At 49.6% G+C, this 19,830-nt stretch overlaps 1 protein-coding gene across 1 annotated transcript in view; it reads left to right on the plus strand.

The window, feature by feature from the left end:
- The window catches only part of LARP4B (La ribonucleoprotein 4B), an 88,800-nt gene that overhangs the window by 63,047 nt on the left and 5,923 nt on the right, over nt 1-19,830 (plus strand). The window contains exons 9-15 of the mRNA XM_077758553.1: nt 565-675; nt 2,074-2,127; nt 2,214-2,423; nt 4,949-5,055; nt 5,577-5,828; nt 9,891-9,936; nt 17,535-17,699. Of these exons, the coding sequence (XP_077614679.1) occupies nt 565-675; nt 2,074-2,127; nt 2,214-2,423; nt 4,949-5,055; nt 5,577-5,828; nt 9,891-9,936; nt 17,535-17,699 (945 nt within the window). The remainder of the gene's footprint in view (nt 1-564; nt 676-2,073; nt 2,128-2,213; nt 2,424-4,948; nt 5,056-5,576; nt 5,829-9,890; nt 9,937-17,534; nt 17,700-19,830) is intronic.

Raw genomic sequence — 19,830 nt, forward strand, 5'->3', positions numbered from 1 at the left:
TCCCCGCAAGAGCCCTAGGCTCCTGGGCCTGGGTCAGCGCTTGCCTCCGGGTTCCGGGTGGTGGGGCTCCCGTGGGAACTCCAGGCCCAAGCTGGGCCCTCACGGGCTCCCCTGCCCTGCATGGCCTGAGCTCTGCTGTCTGAAACTGTTACTTCATGTATGTTGTCTTTTGTTTTTGAGAATGTAAAGCCGGCCCGTCTTAGCCGGAACCAGAAGTTCGGCCACTATTTACATTTCTGAGCTTACCGCCCTGCTTCCCCAGCTGTGTAGTCACCAGTGCTCTGGTGCACTACGGCGTGCCTGCATGTTAATTTACCTTAAAGGGACCTTGGTACGAAGAAAAGCTATCAATATGCTGTGGACTTACTTCCTATGGCAGTGAAGCCCTGATTCTGGAAGCCACGCACAGCACCTCTGCTCTTCTGGAAGAGGTTTACTAGCCATCAGTATTTTGGATGGGCTCTCTGTCTAAGACTCTGTCCTTCAGGGTCCACGTCATTTCTATTCGGTAAGGACAGATGCAGCGTAGTGGAGAACTAATTTCTACCTCTCTGTTTTCTGTAGGAAGTAGAAGCACTATTTAAAGGAGACAATTTACCGAAGTTTATAAACTGTGAATTTGCCTATAATGATAATTGGTTTATTACGTTTGAGACGGAAGCTGATGCCCAGCAGGTGAGTTCTTCCCACCCCCGTGAAGCTTAGCATTACTAGGACTTACTACGTAACATCGGTTGTACATGGGTGTTGACATTACTGTTGCATTGTGGTGCTAAGTTTGATGATAAAGTGCAGGGGACATCAGGCTGCAGAAACTGAAATAGAGGTGTTTGTGTAGATAGTTTTCGTAGCGATATGTGAAGTATACGACCGTATTTCTTAAGGACAGGTAAGACCAGCAGCCCATGAAAAGGAGCTCTTTTCTTGTATCTGGGCAGAGAGAAGTTGTACAATTTGGAAAGTGTTTTGGGAAATTTGAACGTAACCCTAACTCTCGCCAGACATCACTGTGTGCTGTAAGACCGCTGAATGGCCTGCGAGGCTGCGAGCAGACGCGGGGAGTTGTGACGGTCTCCCTGCCCTTCAAGGGCGAGTCTTACTGGCGGAGATGTTAAACGTGCTTCAGGGGATTGCTGGTACAGGTGGCCCTTCAACAACGTGGCGGTTAGGGACGCCGACCCCGCGTGGTGGGGAGTCCATGTACGACGACTGATTCCCTCAAATCTGAACTATTGCTAGTCTCCTGTTGATCTGCCTGAAGCCTTACTAATAACATAAACAATTGACTAACACCTGTTTTGTCTGTAATTTGTATTATATGCTGTGTTCTTTCAATAAAATAAGCTGCAGAAAATAGTGCTGAGTAAACCATAAGTGGGAGAAAATACGTTTATAGTCCTGTGGTATAGTTCTCGAAAGGAGGCTGCGTGTGAGTGGCCCTTTGCAGTTCAAGGGCAGCTGTGTTAGTGACATGAATGTCGTGAAATTCAGGAGAGAGAGAGACATGGGGAGGATGAGTGGTAAAGGACTGGAAGGGAAAAGGCAGAGGAAGAGCCTGTGAGCGTAGCAGGTTGAGCTGTCCTTACCAGAAGGGTGCGTGCGGCAGGCCCAGACCAGGTCAGGGGGCTCAGGGCCTCCCGAGGCAAGGAGTGCACCTGGGAGAAGAATAAGGAGCCACAGAAGTACAGACTTGCGAGTACTGCCGTCTCTGGCTTCTCCCCAGCTGTGTGATTCCATTTCCGATGCGGGTTGTGACTGGGGACTTGGTTCCACTCTTAACCTGCGGGTCAGGACGCTCAGCCTGCGGCCGGGGGACGGGTGCTCTGCAGTGCCTGTTAATCTGACAGAATTGTGGTCCCAGATTGACCGTGAGACTTTTTGCTGGAGGTTCCCTAACTCTTAGAGGTTCTTTTAAGGAACCAGTGACCCAAAGTAGGTTAATTAAGAATCTCTGTTCGAGGGCCTGCCCATCGTATTTTAAATACCATTCCTTAGTTGAGGTAGTGAGTTAACTTCCAGTTCGTTGTGTTTCTAAGATTAACACAATGGTATTTTGGACAATTTTGCCCTCAGGCTTACAAATACCTTCGAGAAGAAGTCAAGACTTTTCAAGGAAAACCAATTAAGGTAAGCAAGACCATTCCTTATACTTTCTTTATTTTTGCAAATCAGTACTTCAGTATTCTGATAGACATTTCTGTGTCCCCACACAGGCACGGATAAAAGCAAAGGCAATAGCTATAAACACATTTTTGCCAAAGAATGGATTTAGACCCCTGGACATGAGCCTTTACACACAGCAGCGCTACACAGCCTCCTTTTACTTACCTCCGGTCTACAGCCCCCAGCAGCAGCTCCCTCTGTACAGCCTGATCGCCCCCCAGGCGTGGTCGGCCACACACAGCTATCTTGATCCACCCCTGGTGAGTCCCGCGTGTGCTTGGAGCTTGTGCGGCCAGAGGAGGAGGAGGAGGTCCTGTGGTGGGCGCTGCAGCAGGTGCTCAGGAGGGTGAGGCCCCAGGCCGCGTAGGGGAGCCAGACGTGTCCACAGTTGCCCTGTAAAAGAGACCCTCAGTCCTGTAGCAGACCTAAATTTATTGGGAGACCAGCGTGTAGCTGGGCGCACTGAAAAGACCATCGAAGGCTCTAATCTTGATCCTCGGCGCGGTCCCCTTGCCTTCCTGTGTAGCAGCACCTGCCTAGGCTGTGTCGTCTCCAGGAAGACACAGATGATGCGGTCCGAGTTCTGGGGTAACCAGGTTACTTCTGAGCGTGGGGTGCCAGGGGAGATGCTTTTATGGAGACAGCTGTTTTAACAGGCTTCGGATGGTTGAGAACAAATAGGCCTGCAGCTGTCTTCCTCCCCTCAGCCCCGACTGGCCCGTGTGGTGGGTCCAGGCAGCTTTCCCCAGCGGTGCTGCTGGGGAGCTCGGAGAGGCCAGGTGGGCCCCGGCTGGCATGGGACACAGCCAGGACTCCGATCAGCCCTGGTCGTTGGGCTCCCACCGCAGACAGTGGAGATGGGCTGATGGACAGGCTGTGTGAGGCCGCGGGCCAGCTCTAGGTGGGGCCAGACACAGGGAAGGGTAGAAAGCGAGGAAGGTTGTGTTTGGGAAGCAGGAATCCAGTAATGGCCTTGAGGGTATGGCTGCGGAAAGCTATGTGGTGCTCGGCGGGGCNCTGCAAGCCAGGCCCCGCCACGTGGACACATCATGTGGGGCTCTCGTTAGAGACGCAGTGGCAACTGGGGGGGTGGGGGAGTGTCCATGCCTGTCACGCATGTGCAGATGAGCACATGGCCTGAGAGCACGTGGCTTGGGAGAGACCACTATGGCAGGCAGACAGGCGGGAACTGGAAAGATGGGACCTGGACAGAATACTGTGAAGCTTACAGCGGGGGCTTATCTGCTGTGATGTCCTCCCCGCCGAGCCTAGGAGGTGGAAGGAGGGGGGCTGCAGGAGAGCCCGTGGCTGTGCAGGGGCGGCGGGCGTGCTGAGGGCCTCTGAGCTGAAACGGAGGCTGAGGCCGGGAGCTCAGGGGGGAAGCTGGGGAGTCCTGTCGGGGTCAAGCCGTGCGGCGTCTTCAGTGTGTCCTGAGGCTGCACACTCAGCGCCTGTGGCGTGTGGGGCCAGAGGAATCGGGACAGGTCATCACAGGCACCGCCAGAGCCCTGAGGTCTGCAGACACTGTGGACGAGGTTTCTCTCTGTGTCTCTCTCTCATCCTATTAACGCACTGCTGCTTTCAAATACTCGCCACATTCTGTAGAAGGCACCGGTGGCCATGTGGCCCACAGATCGTGAGAGAAGCGTAACAGGAAGTAGAGTCCTCGAGCCCTGCCGTTGAGGAACGTCCCCAGTGGAGGCCAGCCGGCGCGCTGTGCCGCCTGCTTTCTCTGGAATAACGTTGCTGTTCTGACGGCTCTCATCGTAGCCCTGCCTGTCTGGCACTCGGGGTCAGCTGACCGTTTGCGTGGTTCCTTTGACCCTGGTTCGGGAATGAGGCCTTTGGCTTGCTCGAAAGCACACTGTGTCATTTGGAGCAGATGTGAAGAGATAGTGCATGTGAATTCTCAGCAAGTAATGTGAAATGATTGGAGTTAGGGACTAATTTATTTTTATTTTTTTTAATTTTTAAAAAATGTTCATTTTTTTTGAGACAGAGACAGAGCATTAGTGGGGGAGGGGCAGAGAGAGAGGGAGACACAGAATCTGAAGCAGTTTTAGACTCTGAGCTGTCCGCACAGAGCCCAATGTGGGGCTCAAACCCATCAACCGTGAGATCATGACCTGAGCTGAAATCGGATGCTTGACCGACTGAGCCACCCAGGCGCCCCAGGGGACTAACTGATTTTTAAACACTTGATCAGAATTACTCAAATACCAGAGTTCTGTATGTAAAAGTACATACAGGAAGTGATGTGTCACGACTGGTCTTACTGTGATTTATAATCTGGTTCCCGTGTGATTGACAAGAGTTTTAAATAGTCTGACTCTGGCAGCTGTTCTCTAGCCAGCATGCTGGGGATTCTTGCAGAGCTCTACGTGTGTCTTTCGCCCCCAGTTTCCCTCTGCTGCTTCTCCTCTCCCCCCCGCCCCCTTCCCCATTTTCCTGTTAGCAAACAGCTTTATTTGGTCCTGAGCAGTATGTAACATGTGCTTTCTGCCATAGCTTATGTTTAGCTCCAGCCCCCATGGGTATAAGTTGGCTTCCTTGGGGCCGTTGTGCAGAGGTCACCTTAGTTGGCCCAGAAGGCGGCCTTAGCCCCAGCCTGGCTTGGGAAATATTGGTTATTAGCAATAATCTAACACCATGTTCTTTTCATCTGGGGAATATTTCATCTGAGCTTGCTTGGCGAGTGGAGAAAGAACGCCTGCAACCACAAGGTGTGCCGTTAGTGTGAAGTCTGTTAATGGCTTGCTGACTTGTTTGTTTTTAATGCATCTAGGTAACTCCGTTTCCAAATACTGGATTTATAAATGGGTTTACGTCTCCAACCTTCAAACCTGCAGCGTCTCCTCTGACTTCGCTCAGACAGTACCCTCCAAGAAGCAGGCAAGTTCCGCGAGTTGGGGAGGGCAGTAGCCCCGGGATCTGTGGGGAGAGGTCCGCCACGCTGTGCTGTGCTCTCAAAGAGCGGAAAGAGCAAGCAGTTTCCAAGCGGGGCGTCCTCACCACGTGCTCGAGCCATGCTGACTGCGTGGAGAAGCTCTTTCTGACGAGATGTTGTGATCCATTTGACCAGTGGAGATGAAACCTCCCGAGGCCTAGAATTGCGCTCTGAGATCAGACCCTGAAATGCTTGCTGGAGGCTTGCATAAAGCACAGGTTCTCCGGCTTGTGTCCGAGTGGGCCCGCTCTGAATTTGGACCTGGGCTGCAGCTACACAAAATGTTGATACTTTGTAGATTCGCAGTAGCAGACACGGCATACCTTAACTGTCCTGAATAACATTTGTATTATTTTTTTTCTAACTAGAAAGTACCTTTTAGCCGAGTCCTTTCATGTGTTAGCAGCTCATTTTATGACACCACGATTGCTTTAACACTGAGCGCGTGCAAACCTTTTGTTTCCAGGAATCCTAGCAAATCTCATCTACGCCATGCCATTCCCAGTGCAGAGAGAGGACCTGGGCTGTTAGAAAGCCCTTCGATATTTAACTTCACTGCAGACCGGCTAATTAACGGTGTCCGGAGCCCACAGACACGGCAGACAGGTCCGCCTAGAACACGGATACAGAACCCTCCTGCCTACACCAAGAGGGAGGTTGGGTCTGGTCGTGTGGAGCAGAGCAGCGCGGAATCTCCCCCTGGTTTAGGGAGAGGGAGGTGAGTGCTTGAGAGCTGCTCTCAGACAGCTATGGCCTGTCCCCGTGGGCTGTGAATATTGACCCAGTGTCCTCTCTGCAGGTGTGGCTTACCATTTCGTCTTCACATGCAGAACACGGCCTCACATCGAAGGCTGCACCCATCACAAGTTTTATGTAATTACTCAGAGGGTCACTCAAGAGACTTGACAGGCTTCCTCTTCTTTGTATAAAACTGTGGGGAGAGCCCTAGATGGACAGGAGCCATGTTAGGTCACGGTCGTTGGTGGGCATTTGGAGCTCTGCACACACCAGTGTCCACACTGTGGGTCCAGGCCCCAACCCCCTGCCTTGCGCAGAGGCCCAGCGCCCCAGCCTCACTCCATTTCCATGGTAGTGGGTGGGTTGCGCACCAGGCGGACCAGCCTGTTGATTATGTTTTTCCTAAACATATTCATAAAAATGAGCTGTACTGGTAAAGCGAGCCTGCTGGCCACCCTCCGTGCTGTCCATGGGCACATGCATGAGCCCCTGGGGTCCACGGTGTGTGTGCGTTCCCACGCCCCTGACGTCGGGCCGCGCCAGCACCTCCTCACCTTTCCCCAAGGCAGCGTGCGTGCCGTCCATTCCTGCCTCCTGTCTCTTCCTCTTCCATTCAGGACTGAGGTTAGAGGCGGCGGACGGGGTGCTTCCGTCCGGTTTTTCCTCTCAGTTGTGCTTGGGGCTGTCCAGAATGAAATCCCTTCTGACACATCACCTGTGTGTGTTCAACCCACCTAAGCATTTCTTCAACCTGCTTGGAAAACCTCAGTGCAGACGTTCCCCAGTGTTGCACACCAGCACAGTGTCTGCACACACAGGCTCTGGCAGCCCGGGTTCCGCTCTGTACTCACTGCGGCTGGGGCATGGGGGCGAGGGTGGCAAGTCACGGTGCCCTGCACTGGTGGTGCGTCAGTGTGCACCGTCTGGCTCGGGTGGGGCCACGGGACTGAGTGGCTGGTGGCAGCCCCCCGCCTTACATCCCCAGGATGTGTGCTGTGAAGGTGGCTCAGGGGGTATTGGAGAGATGAAGGACGCCAAGGGGCTGGGGCCACGGAGGAGGCCAGAGGCTTGAAGCAGGGCCAGCGGAGCTGAGGCGGGACCCAGAGGAGGCCGCACCTGCCACCTGGGTGCTGCCTGGGGTGCTGGGTCATGCTTCTCTGCAGACACCGCAGAGGAAGTGCCAGCGGGACTTCCCAGTCCCCGCTTCCCTGCCTCCTGCCGGCCTCTTGGGAGCTTCGCTCCATGGAAGCGTCCTGGTGGCGGAAGGACAGGGCCACTAGGTGCCCAGAAACCGAGGGGCACCTGGCTGACCCACGTGGGCCACCTCCAGTCACAACGGTTGTGTGCGATCTGGCTCTGCGGTAGGACTTCCGCAGAACCGCGGGAACTGCCTGTGCTTCTGCCCCACGAAGGGCTGTCCGCACCCACATAGTCTGTACGCTCCAGACCGCGGCCGCCCCATGGGACATCCTGGTGCTCACCTCTCCCGTTGTCTACAGGCAGGCTGTCGGCCCCTGGGTGTCTTCAGGTGGGGGGGGAGGCGCAANGTCTTCTGCTGGGGGGGGAGCCACAGTGGCCATGTCTTCCGCTGGCGCCCCCATACCAGCAACTCGATTTCTCTTAGGTTTATATTTTTTTAATTTTTATTAATGTTTATTTTTGAGAGAGAGAGAGAGAGCGTGAGCAGGGGAGGGGCAGAGAGAGAGGGAGACACAGAATCCAAAGCCACTCCAGGCTCTGAGCCGTCAGCACAGAGCCCAGTGTGGGGTTCGAACTCCCAGACCGTGAGGTCATGACCCAAGCCGAAGTTTGACGTTTAACTGACTGACCCACCCAGGCGCCTCTCTTTTTCTTAGGTTTTGTTTTCCTTTAGCTTTGTCTGTTGGACAAAGGTAAGGAGCAGTATGAGGGACCCCAACAGCCCCCTGGGACCACATGTGGTTCTCCCACCCTGTGTGGCTGTGACCCCCAGCTAGGTTCAGGTGTGTAATGTGGTGAGGGCGCCTGCCAGGCTCAGAGCTGTGGGCCCAGGAAGCAAGTGCGCTGTGGGTGGAAAGGCGGGTGTGACCATGAAGATCCCTCCCCGGGCTCCGTGCTGCTCTAGCCCCGTGCCACGCTCACCTTTCGAGTCCGAGCTGTCTCTCCCGAGGTAGGACTGTCCTCTGAGGACACTCAGGCCCTGGCTGGGTGGCCCGGCCGCCACCTCCAGAGACATGCCCGTGGTGCCGACTCTGGTGGAGGCCCGGTGGCCACCTCCAGGACAGAAAAGGGCAGTGCTGTCAGCTGGCCAGGGCACACTGCTAGGCTTGGTGGCAGGGCCCAGCGTGACTGCCGCACCCCTAGGAGCCTGGCACACGAGGCAGACGCACCTCTTCTTTCCCGGCTGTGGCGGTCTTGTCTACAGTGCCTTGTGCATCGCAGATGTACGCACGCTGCCTCTTCCACAGGCCACCCGAGGGCTCCTCGTCACTGTGCACTCAGAGGCAGGTCTCGCCAAGGCCGCCGTCCAGCCGGACCCCGAGCCCTCCCGCTTCAGAGCTGCCTTCAGCCGTTCCGCCTCCAGACACAGGACGCAGCAAATACGGTGCCTGAAGTTCCGGGCCTGGGAAGACACTCCCGCGTCCTGGTTTTGTGGAGCACTCTTAGTTGTGTGGAGTGGAGGCAGCCTGCACGTTGCACGCCTGTCCCTGGTGCTGTTCTGGAACTGACCCCACTCCCTGGTCACTGTTCTCAGGGACTCCCTGCGAGGAGGCCTCAGCAGTGGACAGAGCGCTGTTGCTGGTGTTTGTGCCTTTCAATGGGGCTTAGTGCCCCGTTCCCGATGGGCAGCCGAGTCCGTGGTCACGTGCTGTCCTGTGGCCCAGCATGTGGTGTCCGCTGGGGGCTGGTGAGAGCAGGAGTTGTTTCTGGAGTACTTTCAAAGGGGAGGGGATGGCTTTGCTCCAGAGTCCTAGAAGTTCACACTGTTGCTTCTCCTGGGGGTCTAGCCAGGGGCCTCAGTGTGTCCTTGCTCGGCACCAAAGTGGAGGGCTCCTAGCCTGTCCTAAGTAGTTAGGCCATCCTGGGCAAGACTGCTTGTGGGCTTTGTGTAAAGGAGAAGAAAGGGTCAAGATTATTTCTTTGAGCTCCTTTCCCGCGTGCACCTACAAGTGTATTCAGTTGAAATGACAAAGGGACAAGTAAAGACAGAGAATTAGAAATGAGAGTTACCTTGTGAACTTTTAGGCCGCATAAGCCCATCCACAGCGTGAACTTATGCTGTGGCCTTTGGGCGGTTGCCCGCAGAGATCTAGAGCCCTGTGCACGTAGTTGGCCGCTGGGGATAGGCGGTGCCAGGGGTTTGGAAACCCTGGAGCCAACCGGTGGTAGCAGGAGGGGCTGAGAGGGAGAGAGTGAGGGCAGACCAGGCCACTTCGGGTCTTTCCATTTGGATGATTAATCTGACGCATTTCATTACCAGTGTTTAACAGTTCACCCGTGTGGCTCATTGTCGGATTGTATAATCTTGTCATTTCAACCGAATGAACATTCAGCTATTTCTGCCATAACAGAATTCTAAATAACTTCTAGGAAGATTTTACCAGTAAATTTTTTTTCTTCTTGTTTTTCTTTAACTTCTCTGTCTAGGTATCACTTGTAGTTTTTTACTATGAAATTATTTTGCTTCTTAAAGTTGGGATAAAAAACTTTTTTTTTTAGTGTTTATTTTTGAGAGAGACAGAGCGCAAGTAGGGGAGTGGCAGAGAGAGAGGGAAACACAGAATCCGAAGCAGCTCCAGGCTCTGAGCTGTCAGCGCGGAGCCCGACGCGGGGCTTGAACTCACAAACTGTGAGATCATGACCTGAGCCGAAGTTGGCCGCTTAACTGACTGAGCCACCGGGTGCCCCTAAAGTGAGGGTTTTATAATCCAGAATCATATGTGAAAGAAGGAATAAAGGAATACGAAGGAATAAAGACTGAAGAAATCTGCACATACCTGTGCTCGGTGAAAACCTTCCCATTGGGAAAAAGTTCACAGTCTTTTGCTTTCCTCTTTTCTAGGAAGAATTCCTTTGGTTACCGGAAGAAACGGGAGGAGAAGCTGACAGTGAGTACATCTAGTCCATGACAGTTTTGCAAGACTCTTAAGCCTAATTCATATTAAATGTGAGATTTAACTACATGAATGAAGGTTAAGATGTGCTGAGCTTTGCAGAAGAGGTTTTCTCCTAATCTGATGCGTGTCAGGTGATAACTGACATTGTCACAGCCTAAAGAGGAGAAGCTGGAGGCAATTGTAAAATGCTGGTCGCTAAAGAGTTTCTGGAGTGTCCCCACACAGTACCTGCGTGTGTGTGTGCTGTGCAGTAGGCACGGCCAGAACATGGTGTGCACACACATTCGAATGAATTCTCTGTGGATAACTGGACAGTGTGTTAAATGAACTGAAGTTAATAGTTCTGACAAGCAGCATAAACTTTTCACTATAGGAATTAGTGCATCAGTAGTTTTCATTCAAAACATTTGACTTTGTATCCCCTATGTAGAAAGCATTGCTGCCTTCTGCTCTAACTAATGGTCAGAACAGCCCACTAAGGGTGGGCCTGGGTGAATGCTGAGCACCTAAGGTGTGGCCACATTTGCTTGGGCTGATTACGTAGCTTCTCCTAGATAATGCTTTCATCAGGCTCTGGTGTGGGTTGGAGCCATACCTTTCCATGTGAAGTATGCCACCTTAGGACATGTAGACACGTGGATGGATGGAAGCATGTCTATCCCCCTCTCCCCCCCCAAGCCAGTGAGTATGTGCTGTCCCATCACAAAAGATACATTTACTGTGTCTAGAACTTAGAAAGTACAGCTTAGTAGTTAATAAAATACCCGTAATTCTGCTCTGTTGGTCAGTTTCGTTTTGGGTGAGCCCTTTGATGAGTCCGTTTACACTGGTTGGTTGCAGTTGGAATTAATGACTGCCTCTAACATTTGGACTAACGAGATAGTATCAGAGTGTGTCTTCAGACATCAGTTCCCTGAACTGAATTGTTCTGAGTTGGGTTACTAAATTGCCTTCAGAGGTGACCTTTATCCCCATTGCCAGCTCTGTGAACGTTTTGTGTGCTGACTCGCATGCTCGTACCCGGGAGCCACTCGAAGGCCAGGCCCACGATGCAGGTGCATTTAGCAAGGGGAGTGCCCGTGCGGCTACCTTGGGACATTCCGGTGACTTCAGGAACTTAGAGACCGTGATCGCGTGTGCGCACTCGGCCCGACCGAGCTGTGGGACCAGGGCCTCGTCACCTTGTGTCACACCGTACAGACCCTGAAAGCAGTGTTGAACGCCGCATCCGAGGCGAGGCCTCACCTGGAGGCACGCCGTGTTGTCACTCCCGCACCAAGGCAGCACCGCCTACCTAGTGTTCCTGCAGAATCCAGATTCAGTAAAATATTAGTGACATCTGAATCCCTGAAAACCTGGGATCATCTCAGAAAAGTGCTGATGTTCAAAATTAAGCCTCTGAGACCTGCTTTGAGGTCACTGGCCTGTGCGTAATTTAGAGCTTTGGTGAGTTAAAGAGCGCGCAAGAGCAGCCGAGTGGCTGGTAAGCGAAAGCTGGGTTCGGGCGGCAAGTCACCAAAATGCACCTGAGCCATAGGAAGGGTAAGAGGCAGGCAGGGATGCCCCAGAGAGATAGTGCGGATTTTTTTTTTAAGCTTCTAGTGCTTCTCATTTATTTATGTATTTAAAGTTTTATCAAAGTTCAAGTGTGGCGTATTAGTTTCAGGAGCACAGTGTAGATTCAGCACTTCCGTACATCACCCGCCGTCATCACGACTGGTGCCTCCTTCAGCCTCCATTCCGTCTGGTAACCAGCATTTTGTCCTTTGTATTTAAGAGTCTGTTTCTTGGTTTGCTTCTCTTTTGTTCCCTTTGCTTGTTTCTTAAATTCCACATTTGAGTGAAATCCTGTGGTATTTGTCTTTCTCTATTTCACTTAACATTACCCTCTAGCTCCATCCATTTAGTTGCAAATGGCAAGATTTCATTTCTTTTTCATAACTGAGTAAAATTCCATTATATACATATATCGCCACTTTATCCCTTCATCCGTCACTGGACACTTGGGCTCTTTCCATAATTTGACTATTGTAGATAATAAACATCAGGGTACATTTATGCCCCTTCTAATTAGGATTTTTGTATTCTTTGGGTAAATACTAGGTAGTACGATTGCTGGGTCATAGGGTAGTTCTATTTTTAACTTTTTGAGGAACCTCCAGAGCAGCAGCACCAGTTTGCATTCCCACCAGCAGTACAAGCGGGCTCCCCTTTCTCCTCATCCTCGCCACGTCTGTTGTTTCATGTGCTGTAAATTTTAGCTGTTCTGATGGGTGTGAGGTGGTCTCTCCTTGTGGTTTTGATTTGCATTTCCCTGGTGATGAGTGATGTTGAGCGTCTTTTCACGTGTCTGTTGGCCATCTGGATGTCGTCTTTGGAGAAATGTCTGTTCATGTCTTCTGTTTTTTAATTGGATGATGTTTTTTGGGTGTCAAGTTTTATAAGTTCTTTATATATTTTAGATACTAAATCATTAGCTACGTCATTTTCAGATAGCTTCTCCCATTCTAAAGGTTTTCTTTTAGTTTTTTAGATTGTTTCTTTCACTTTTTGTCTTGAAGTTCCAGTAGTTTGTTTTTGCTTTTATTTCCCTTGCCTCAGGAGACGTATCTAGTAAGATGCTGTGGACAGTGTCAAAGAGGTTTCTGCCTGTGTTGTCTTCTAGAATTTTTATGGTTTCAAATGTCACATTTAGTTCTTAAATCCAGTTTTAGTTTATTTTTGTGTATGGTGTAAGAAAGTGGTCCAGTGTCATCCTTTTGCATGTTGCTGATCAGTGTACCCAAGACCATTTGTTGAAGAGACTGGTTTTTTTCCCCCATTGGCTTTTCTTTGCTGCTTTGTCGCAGATTAACTGACCACATAATTGCAGTCTATTCCTGGGTTTCCTCTTCTGTTCTGTTGATCTCTGTGTTCCAGTACCGTGCTGTCTTGATCACTACAGCTTTGTAATGTAACTTGACGTCCAGAATTGTGATGCCTCTTGCATAGCTTTTCTTTTTCAAGATTGCTTTGGGTGTTCAGGGTCTTTTGTGGTTCCACACAAATTTTAGGCTTTGTTCTAGCTCTGTGAAAAATGCTGGTGTTATTTTGATACAGGATTAGTCAAATGTGTAGATTGCTTTGAGTAGCATGGACATTTTAACAGTATTTGTTCCATGAGCATGGAATGTCTTTCCATTTCTTTGTATCATTTTCAGTTTTCTTTCACCAGTGTTTTATAATTTTCAGAGTATAGGTCTTTCACTTCTTTAGCTAGGTTTATTCCTAAGTATCTTGTTTTTGGGTGCAATTGTGTTTTTTTTTTAAATTTATTAAAAATTTTTTTAATGTTTTTATCTTAGAGAGAGAGAGGAGAGAGAATATGGGTGGGGGAGGGGCAGAGAGAGAGAGGGAGACACAGAATCCGAAGCAGGCTCCAGGCTCTGAACTGTTAGTAAAGAGCCCCACGCAGGGCTCAGACTGATGAACCACGAGATCATGACCTGAGCCAAAGTCGGACACTTAATCGACTGAGCCACCCAGGTGCCCCATTTTTAACATTTATTTTGAGAGAGAGCACACGGGCAAGCAGGCGAGGGGCAGGCACAGACAGAGAGAAAATCCCAAGCAGGCTCCGTACTCAGTGCAGAGCCCAACGTGGGGCTCAAATCTCAAATCCCAATGTGAGATCATGACCTGAGCCAAAACCAAGAGTTGGACACTTTTACCCACCGATCCACCCAGGTACCCCAAGTTTTTCTTTCGTTCTTTATTTATTTTAGAAAGAAGGCATGTACCTGCGATCAGGGAATGGGCAGAAAAGGGAGATAGAAAATCTTAGCAGGCTCCATGCTCAGCATGGGCCCCAAAACAAGGTTCAGTCTCCTGACCCTGAGTTCATGACCTGAGCCAAAATCAAAAGTCGGACACTCAACCAGCTGAGCCATCCAGGTGCCCTGGCATATCAGTTTTCATGATACCTCTTATTGTTTGTATTATCTCTGTGATGTTGGTTGGTATTTCTCCTGTCTCATTTGTAATTTTATTTATTTGAGTCCTTGCTCTTTCCTTTGTGATAATTCTGGGGGGTTATCCATTTTGTTAACTTTTTCAAAGAATCAGCTCCTGGTTTCATTGATCTGTTACTGGTTTTTGTTTTTATGTTTTTTTTTAAGCTTCTATCATTTATTTCTGCTCTAATCTTTATTATTTTCCTCTTCCTGCTGGCTTGAGGCTTTGTATGTCCTTTTTCTAGCTGTTTTGGGTGTCAGGTTAGATGTTTATTAAAGATTTTGCTAACTTCATGAGGTAGCCCTGTATTGCTACCTGCTTCACTGTTTGAACCACTTTTGCTGCATCCCAAAGGTTTGGGACCATTGTGTTTTCGTTCTCATTTATTTCTGTGTGTGTGTGTGTGTGCGTGTGTGTGTGTTTAATTTCTTTTGATTTCCTGGTAAACGACTTCAGTCTTTAGTACCATGTTCTTTAACTTCCATGTATTTGAGGGCTTTCCAATTTTTTTTCTTTATTCTTAAATTTTTTTTTTTTAATGTTTATTTCTTTTTGAGAGAGACTGCTGTCAACACAGAGCCCGACGTAGGGTTTAAACCTACGCACCACGAGATCATGACTGAGCCGAAGTCGGACACCCAGCTGCCTGAGCCACCCAGGCACCCCTCCAATTTTTTTTTCTTGTGGTTGACTTCTAGTTTAATAGTGTTGTGGTCTGAAAATATGCATGGTATGATTTCAGTGTTTTTGTATTTGTTGAGTCCTCATTTGTGACCGAGTATGTAATGTATTTTGGAGACTGTCCCATGTGCACTTGAAAAGAATGTGTATTCTGCTGCTTTAGGATGGAATGTTGTAAATGTCTGTTAAGTCCATTTGGTGAGTAGGTCATTTAGGACCACTGTTTCCTTGTTGGTTTTCTGCTTAGATGATGTGTCCATTGCTGTAGGTTGGGTATCAAAGTTTCCTTTATTACTATTATTACTGATTAGTCCCTTTTTGTTATTAATTGACTTCTATATTTGGTTCTCTCACACGGGGTGCATACATATTTACAGTTGTTAGCTCTTGTTGGAGAGAACTGTTGATTAGGATACAGTGCCCTTCTTCTTCGTCTCTTGTTACAGTCTTTGGTTTACGATCTAGTTTGTCTGATAGAAGTATGGCTACTCTGGCTTTCTTTTGATGTCCATGAGCATGCGAGATGGTTCTCCATCCCCTCACTTTCAATCATCAGGTGTCTGTCTCTTCAGTCCACAGTGAGTCTCCTGCAGGCAGCATATAGATTTTTTTTTTTTTAAATCCGTTCTGACATCCTATGCCTTTTGATTGGAGTGTTTAGTTTGTTTATATTCAAAGTAATTATTGTGTATTTTGGGCTGTTTTATTACTTGTTTCGTTGTTGTTTCTGGAGATTTTTCTGATCCTTTTTTGTCTTTGTCACTTTTGGTCTTTCCACTCAAAGAGTCCCCTTTAATATATCTTGCAGGGCTGGTTTAGTGGTCGCGAACTCCTTTTGATTTTGTTTGTCTGGGAAACTCTTTATCTCTCCTTCCATTCTGAATGATAACCTTGCCGGGTAGAAAATTCTTGGTGGCAGATTGTTCTCATTCAGAACACATCCATCCTGGCCGGCCTAGTTTCTGTTGAGGTATCTCCAACTCACCTCCTGTGTTTTTCCCTTGTAAATTAAGGACTTCTTTTGTCTGGCTGCCTTCATCTCTTGATCTTGCAAATTTAACTACAATAAGTCTTGGTGTTGGCCTGCTTTTGTTGATTTTGAGGGGAGTTCTGTGTGCTTCCTGGATATGGACGTCTGTTTCCTTTCCCAGGTTTGCAAAGTTTTCAGCTGTTCCTTGCTCAAATACATTTTTGGGCCCCTTTTCTCTCTCCTTCTGGGACTCCTATAATATGAATGTTTTTATGTTTGATGGAGTCAGTGAGTCCCCTAAGTCTATTTTGTGTTGCAGAATTTCTTCTTTCCCTCTTGTTGATTGTCAGTATTTTCCATTATTTAGTCGTCGTCTTTTTTTTTTAATGTTTTTTAATTTATTTCTAAGAGAGAGAGAGAGACAGCGTGAGCAGGGGAGGGTCAGAGAGAGAGGGAGTCACAGACTGAAACAGCCTCCAGGCTCCGAGCTGGCAGTCAGCACAGAGCCCGATGCGGGGCTCGAACCCACGAACCGCGAGATCATGACCTAAGCGAAAGTCGGACGCTTAACCGACTAAGCCACCCAGGCGCCCCCGTTATTTAGTCTTCTAAGTCACTAATTTATTCCCTTGTTTTCTTCCAGCCTTGTGCTCATTGCATCAAGCCTGTTTCTTATCTCAGTTTTTACATTCTTCATCTCTGATTCTTTTTTTAACTCTCATATCTCTGTGGTAAGGGTCTCCCTGATACCTTCTTTTCTCAAACCCAGTGAGTATCCTTATGATTGTTGTTTAAAATTCCCATCAGGTATATTACTTATATCTGTTTTGCTTAGATCTCTGGCCGTGCCCCTATCTTGTTTTGTCGTTTCGGATGAATTCCTATTGAGAGAGAGTGGGGTTTTTGTCAGTGTGGGTACTTGCCACCTCTTGAGTTCTAACAGACCTTGTCTAGGTTCTGTCTCTGTAGGGAGTAATTTTCCTGTTGGCGAAGGTAGCTGGGCAGTGCTGGCCCTTCCCAGTGCGTGAGTTCGTGGCAGCATTGCTCCCGCTCGCCCGCACCTACTCGCGGACGCCTGCCTGCCACCTGCACGCCTGTCCCCCTTCTGCTCCCTGTCTTCTTTAACCAAGGAACTGGGTACCCATAGAACGGCTTGTAGCTTGTTAAAGCAGTTTGCTTTGATAATTTTTTAGTAAAAATACATCATTGCATTTCTCTTGGGATCTTGGGTTTATAAATTATATTATTCTGAGTTTATTTTCTTGAAGTTGAAGAATCTGATTAAAATCTGTTGTCAAATACCATGTTTTTACATAGTAAATCAGTTTTCAGATAACTGAAGCCCCTTTCCCCCTTGTTAAACCGTTTTTCAATGGAAATCTGTGTAAAATTCTTACACAAGTTTTAGAGAGTTGAAAGTGGCATTTTTGGGTTTATTTCTTTCACTATCTTCATTATAATTTAGAAGATAGGCTCTCCTGTAGTAACACAGACCTTGTCTGGACAGGAGTAGGGTCAGGGTCTAGACTCAGGCCCTTGTGATGTTCGAGCAGTGGGGCCAGGTTGTTCCCCAGTGCTCCCTTGCTTGTCTGTCACCGTGTCTGTGCCATCCTTAGCTGCACGCCTGTGTCCACCTGGTCTGTGTCGGCTGACTGTGGACCCGGAACGGGACAGTCGGAATCTCAGAGAAGTGGCTCTATACAGCCGATGACAGCCTCAGGAGGTCGAGCTCTACAGCTTGTTCCTGATGGTTGCAGGCGCCTAATAAATGATTTTTGATTAGGTGACCAAGTGTTGAGATTGTTGGGTGACCTCTCTGTTGTCTTCAGGCAGAGGCGGAAGTCAGAAGGCCAGAGAACGGATTGTTTGCCTTCCTTTTCTGCTGTGTGTCTGCGTTATCTTGCAGTCTACACTTGTGCAGCATGACGGTGTTGTTCTCTTTCAGAGGAGTCAAACTCAGTCTCCGACGCCACCAAGGCCCCCATCCCCGAGCTTTGAGTTAGGACTGTCCAACTTTCCTCCGCTGCCTGGAGCCGCAGGCCACCTGAAGACTGAGGACCTGTTTGAAAACAGGCTGTCTAGCTTCTTAATAGGATCATCAAAAGAAAGGGTAAGATCTGTATCGCTGATGTTTGCTTAGTGCTGAGTTTGGGTCCAGTGCTTCTCTTAGCTCTTGCCAGGGCAGCTGTTTGCACGCAGAGGAGGTTCAGAGAGGGTAAGTGACTTGCAAAGGCCACATGGATTCAGAGTAGTTGGGTCAGGGCTGAACCTGGGACTAGACCCTCTCAGACCGTTCCCTTGCTGCCTGCCGAGGCCAGAGGTGGACACCTGTGTCGTGTGCCACACGGACCCCTTCTCTCACTGCACACTCAGACTGCACTTTTATTTTTATTGTTGTTATTCAGAACCTGCCTTTATTTTTTTCAAGTCTACAAAATAAACACCTGAAGTATAATGGAAGTGACATAATTTTTAGTAATCGGCATCACTAAAGGGAGGCCTGGAATGATCTTACTGCAACTCGTGGCTATGGCCAGCTCTGCGGGCCGCCGCCCTGGCTGTCCTCACTCTTCTGTCCTGAGGGTGGGCCCCAGAATCAGGGGCTCCTGACCTCAGAGAGGGTTAGTCTGCAGCGCTCCTCCTGGGGCCCGCGATTGTGAGGCGTGGAGGTCTGTGCTGCTGCTGGGCGGGCCGTGCAGCACCCAGCTGAGTGCTCGGCTGGGTCGGGGCGAGGACAGCTGTCAGGTCCCCGTGGCCACATTTGTCCTCGAGCTCTCTCCTGGCTCTCCACCAGTCTCCTCGTGTCTCTGTCCAGTGGAAGCCCATGCACCTGCTGCCCCCAGACGAAGGCCTCTGGGTTGGGACAGGCTCCGCCTTGCAGCCACACCCAGGCTGTGGACCCTTGCACGGCCACCGCAGAGCAGCCCAGTGACCGGGCCAGGGCTCGGGGCGGGGTTCAGGCCTCGTCCAGGTGCTGCGTGGCTATTGCTCCTATTTTGTATCTAAATGTTTATGTATTTATATTTATTTTTACTTACCTGTTTTTTAATGTTTATCTTATTTTTGAGAAAGAGAGACAATTGTGAATGAGGGGCAGAGAGATAGAGATGGGATCCGATGTGGGCTCTGCACTGACAGCAGCGAGCCCAGTGAGGGGCTTGAATTCATGAACCGTGAGGTCATGACCTCAAAGTCAGACACTCAACCGATTGAGCCACCAGGCGCCCCTATTTGTTTATTTTGAGAGACGGTGAGGAGGGGCAAAGAGAGAGTGTGTGTTTTCGTTTTTTGTGTTTTTGATGTTTACTTTTGAGAGAGAGAGAGGGTCACAGAATCCGAAGCAGGCTCCAGGCTTTGAGCTGTCAGCACAGAGCCTGACACAAGGCTCAAACTCCCCAACCATGAGATCTGACCAGAGCCAAAGTCGGACACTTAGCCCTGAGCCATCCCGATGCCTGGAGAGGAAAATCTTAAGCAGGCTCCGTGCTGTCAGTGCAGAGCCGAATATGGGGCTCAGTCCCATGAACCGTGAGATCACAACCTGAGCTGAAATAAAAAATTAGACGCGTAACTGATTGAGTCACCCAGGCACCTCTGTATGATTTATTTTTTGAAGACCGATGGCTACGTGTAAAAAGTCTCAGCCAGAGCGCACACTCAGGTCGAGGCCCTGCAGCACGTCTCTCTGTCCCCTGGTGCCTGTGTGAATACTAGTGGGGACCCTGGGCGGGGCCGCAGCACTGCCCTGCTCACCTTGTGCGCGCCCCCCCCCCGCTCTCCATCAGTCCACTTCTGAACCTTTTATCTGCTAGGAAAGTGGAATCATAAGAAAATGTTACATTTGCACTTAATCTCACTTCCAGGGGCGCCTGGGTGGCTCAGTCCGTTAGGCATCCGACTTCGGCTCAGGTCATGATCTCGTGGTTCGTGGGTTTGAGCCCCGTGTCGGGCTCTGTGCTGACAGCTCAGAGCCTGGAGCCTGTTTCAGATTCTGTGTCTCCCTCACTCTCTGACCCTCCCCTGCTCATGCTGTCTCTCTCTCTCTCAGAAATAAATAAAACATTAAAAAAAAAAGTCTTCCAGCTACATATTAATCACACAGTAGGAAAGAGACTGCATTTATGTAGCATCGCCATGCATGGGGGTCACTGGCTAGAATAAGAGCTCCAGCGTTATTCACATCTTCGCCCCATGATGGGGCGCACATGAACGTGATTGTTCCAAGCCTTGGTTTCCTTGTC

This window comes from Crocuta crocuta, unplaced genomic scaffold (assembly GCF_008692635.1).
Source record: "Crocuta crocuta isolate KB4526 unplaced genomic scaffold, BGI_CrCroc_1.0 scaffold32, whole genome shotgun sequence".
Lineage (NCBI taxonomy): Eukaryota > Metazoa > Chordata > Mammalia > Carnivora > Hyaenidae > Crocuta > Crocuta crocuta.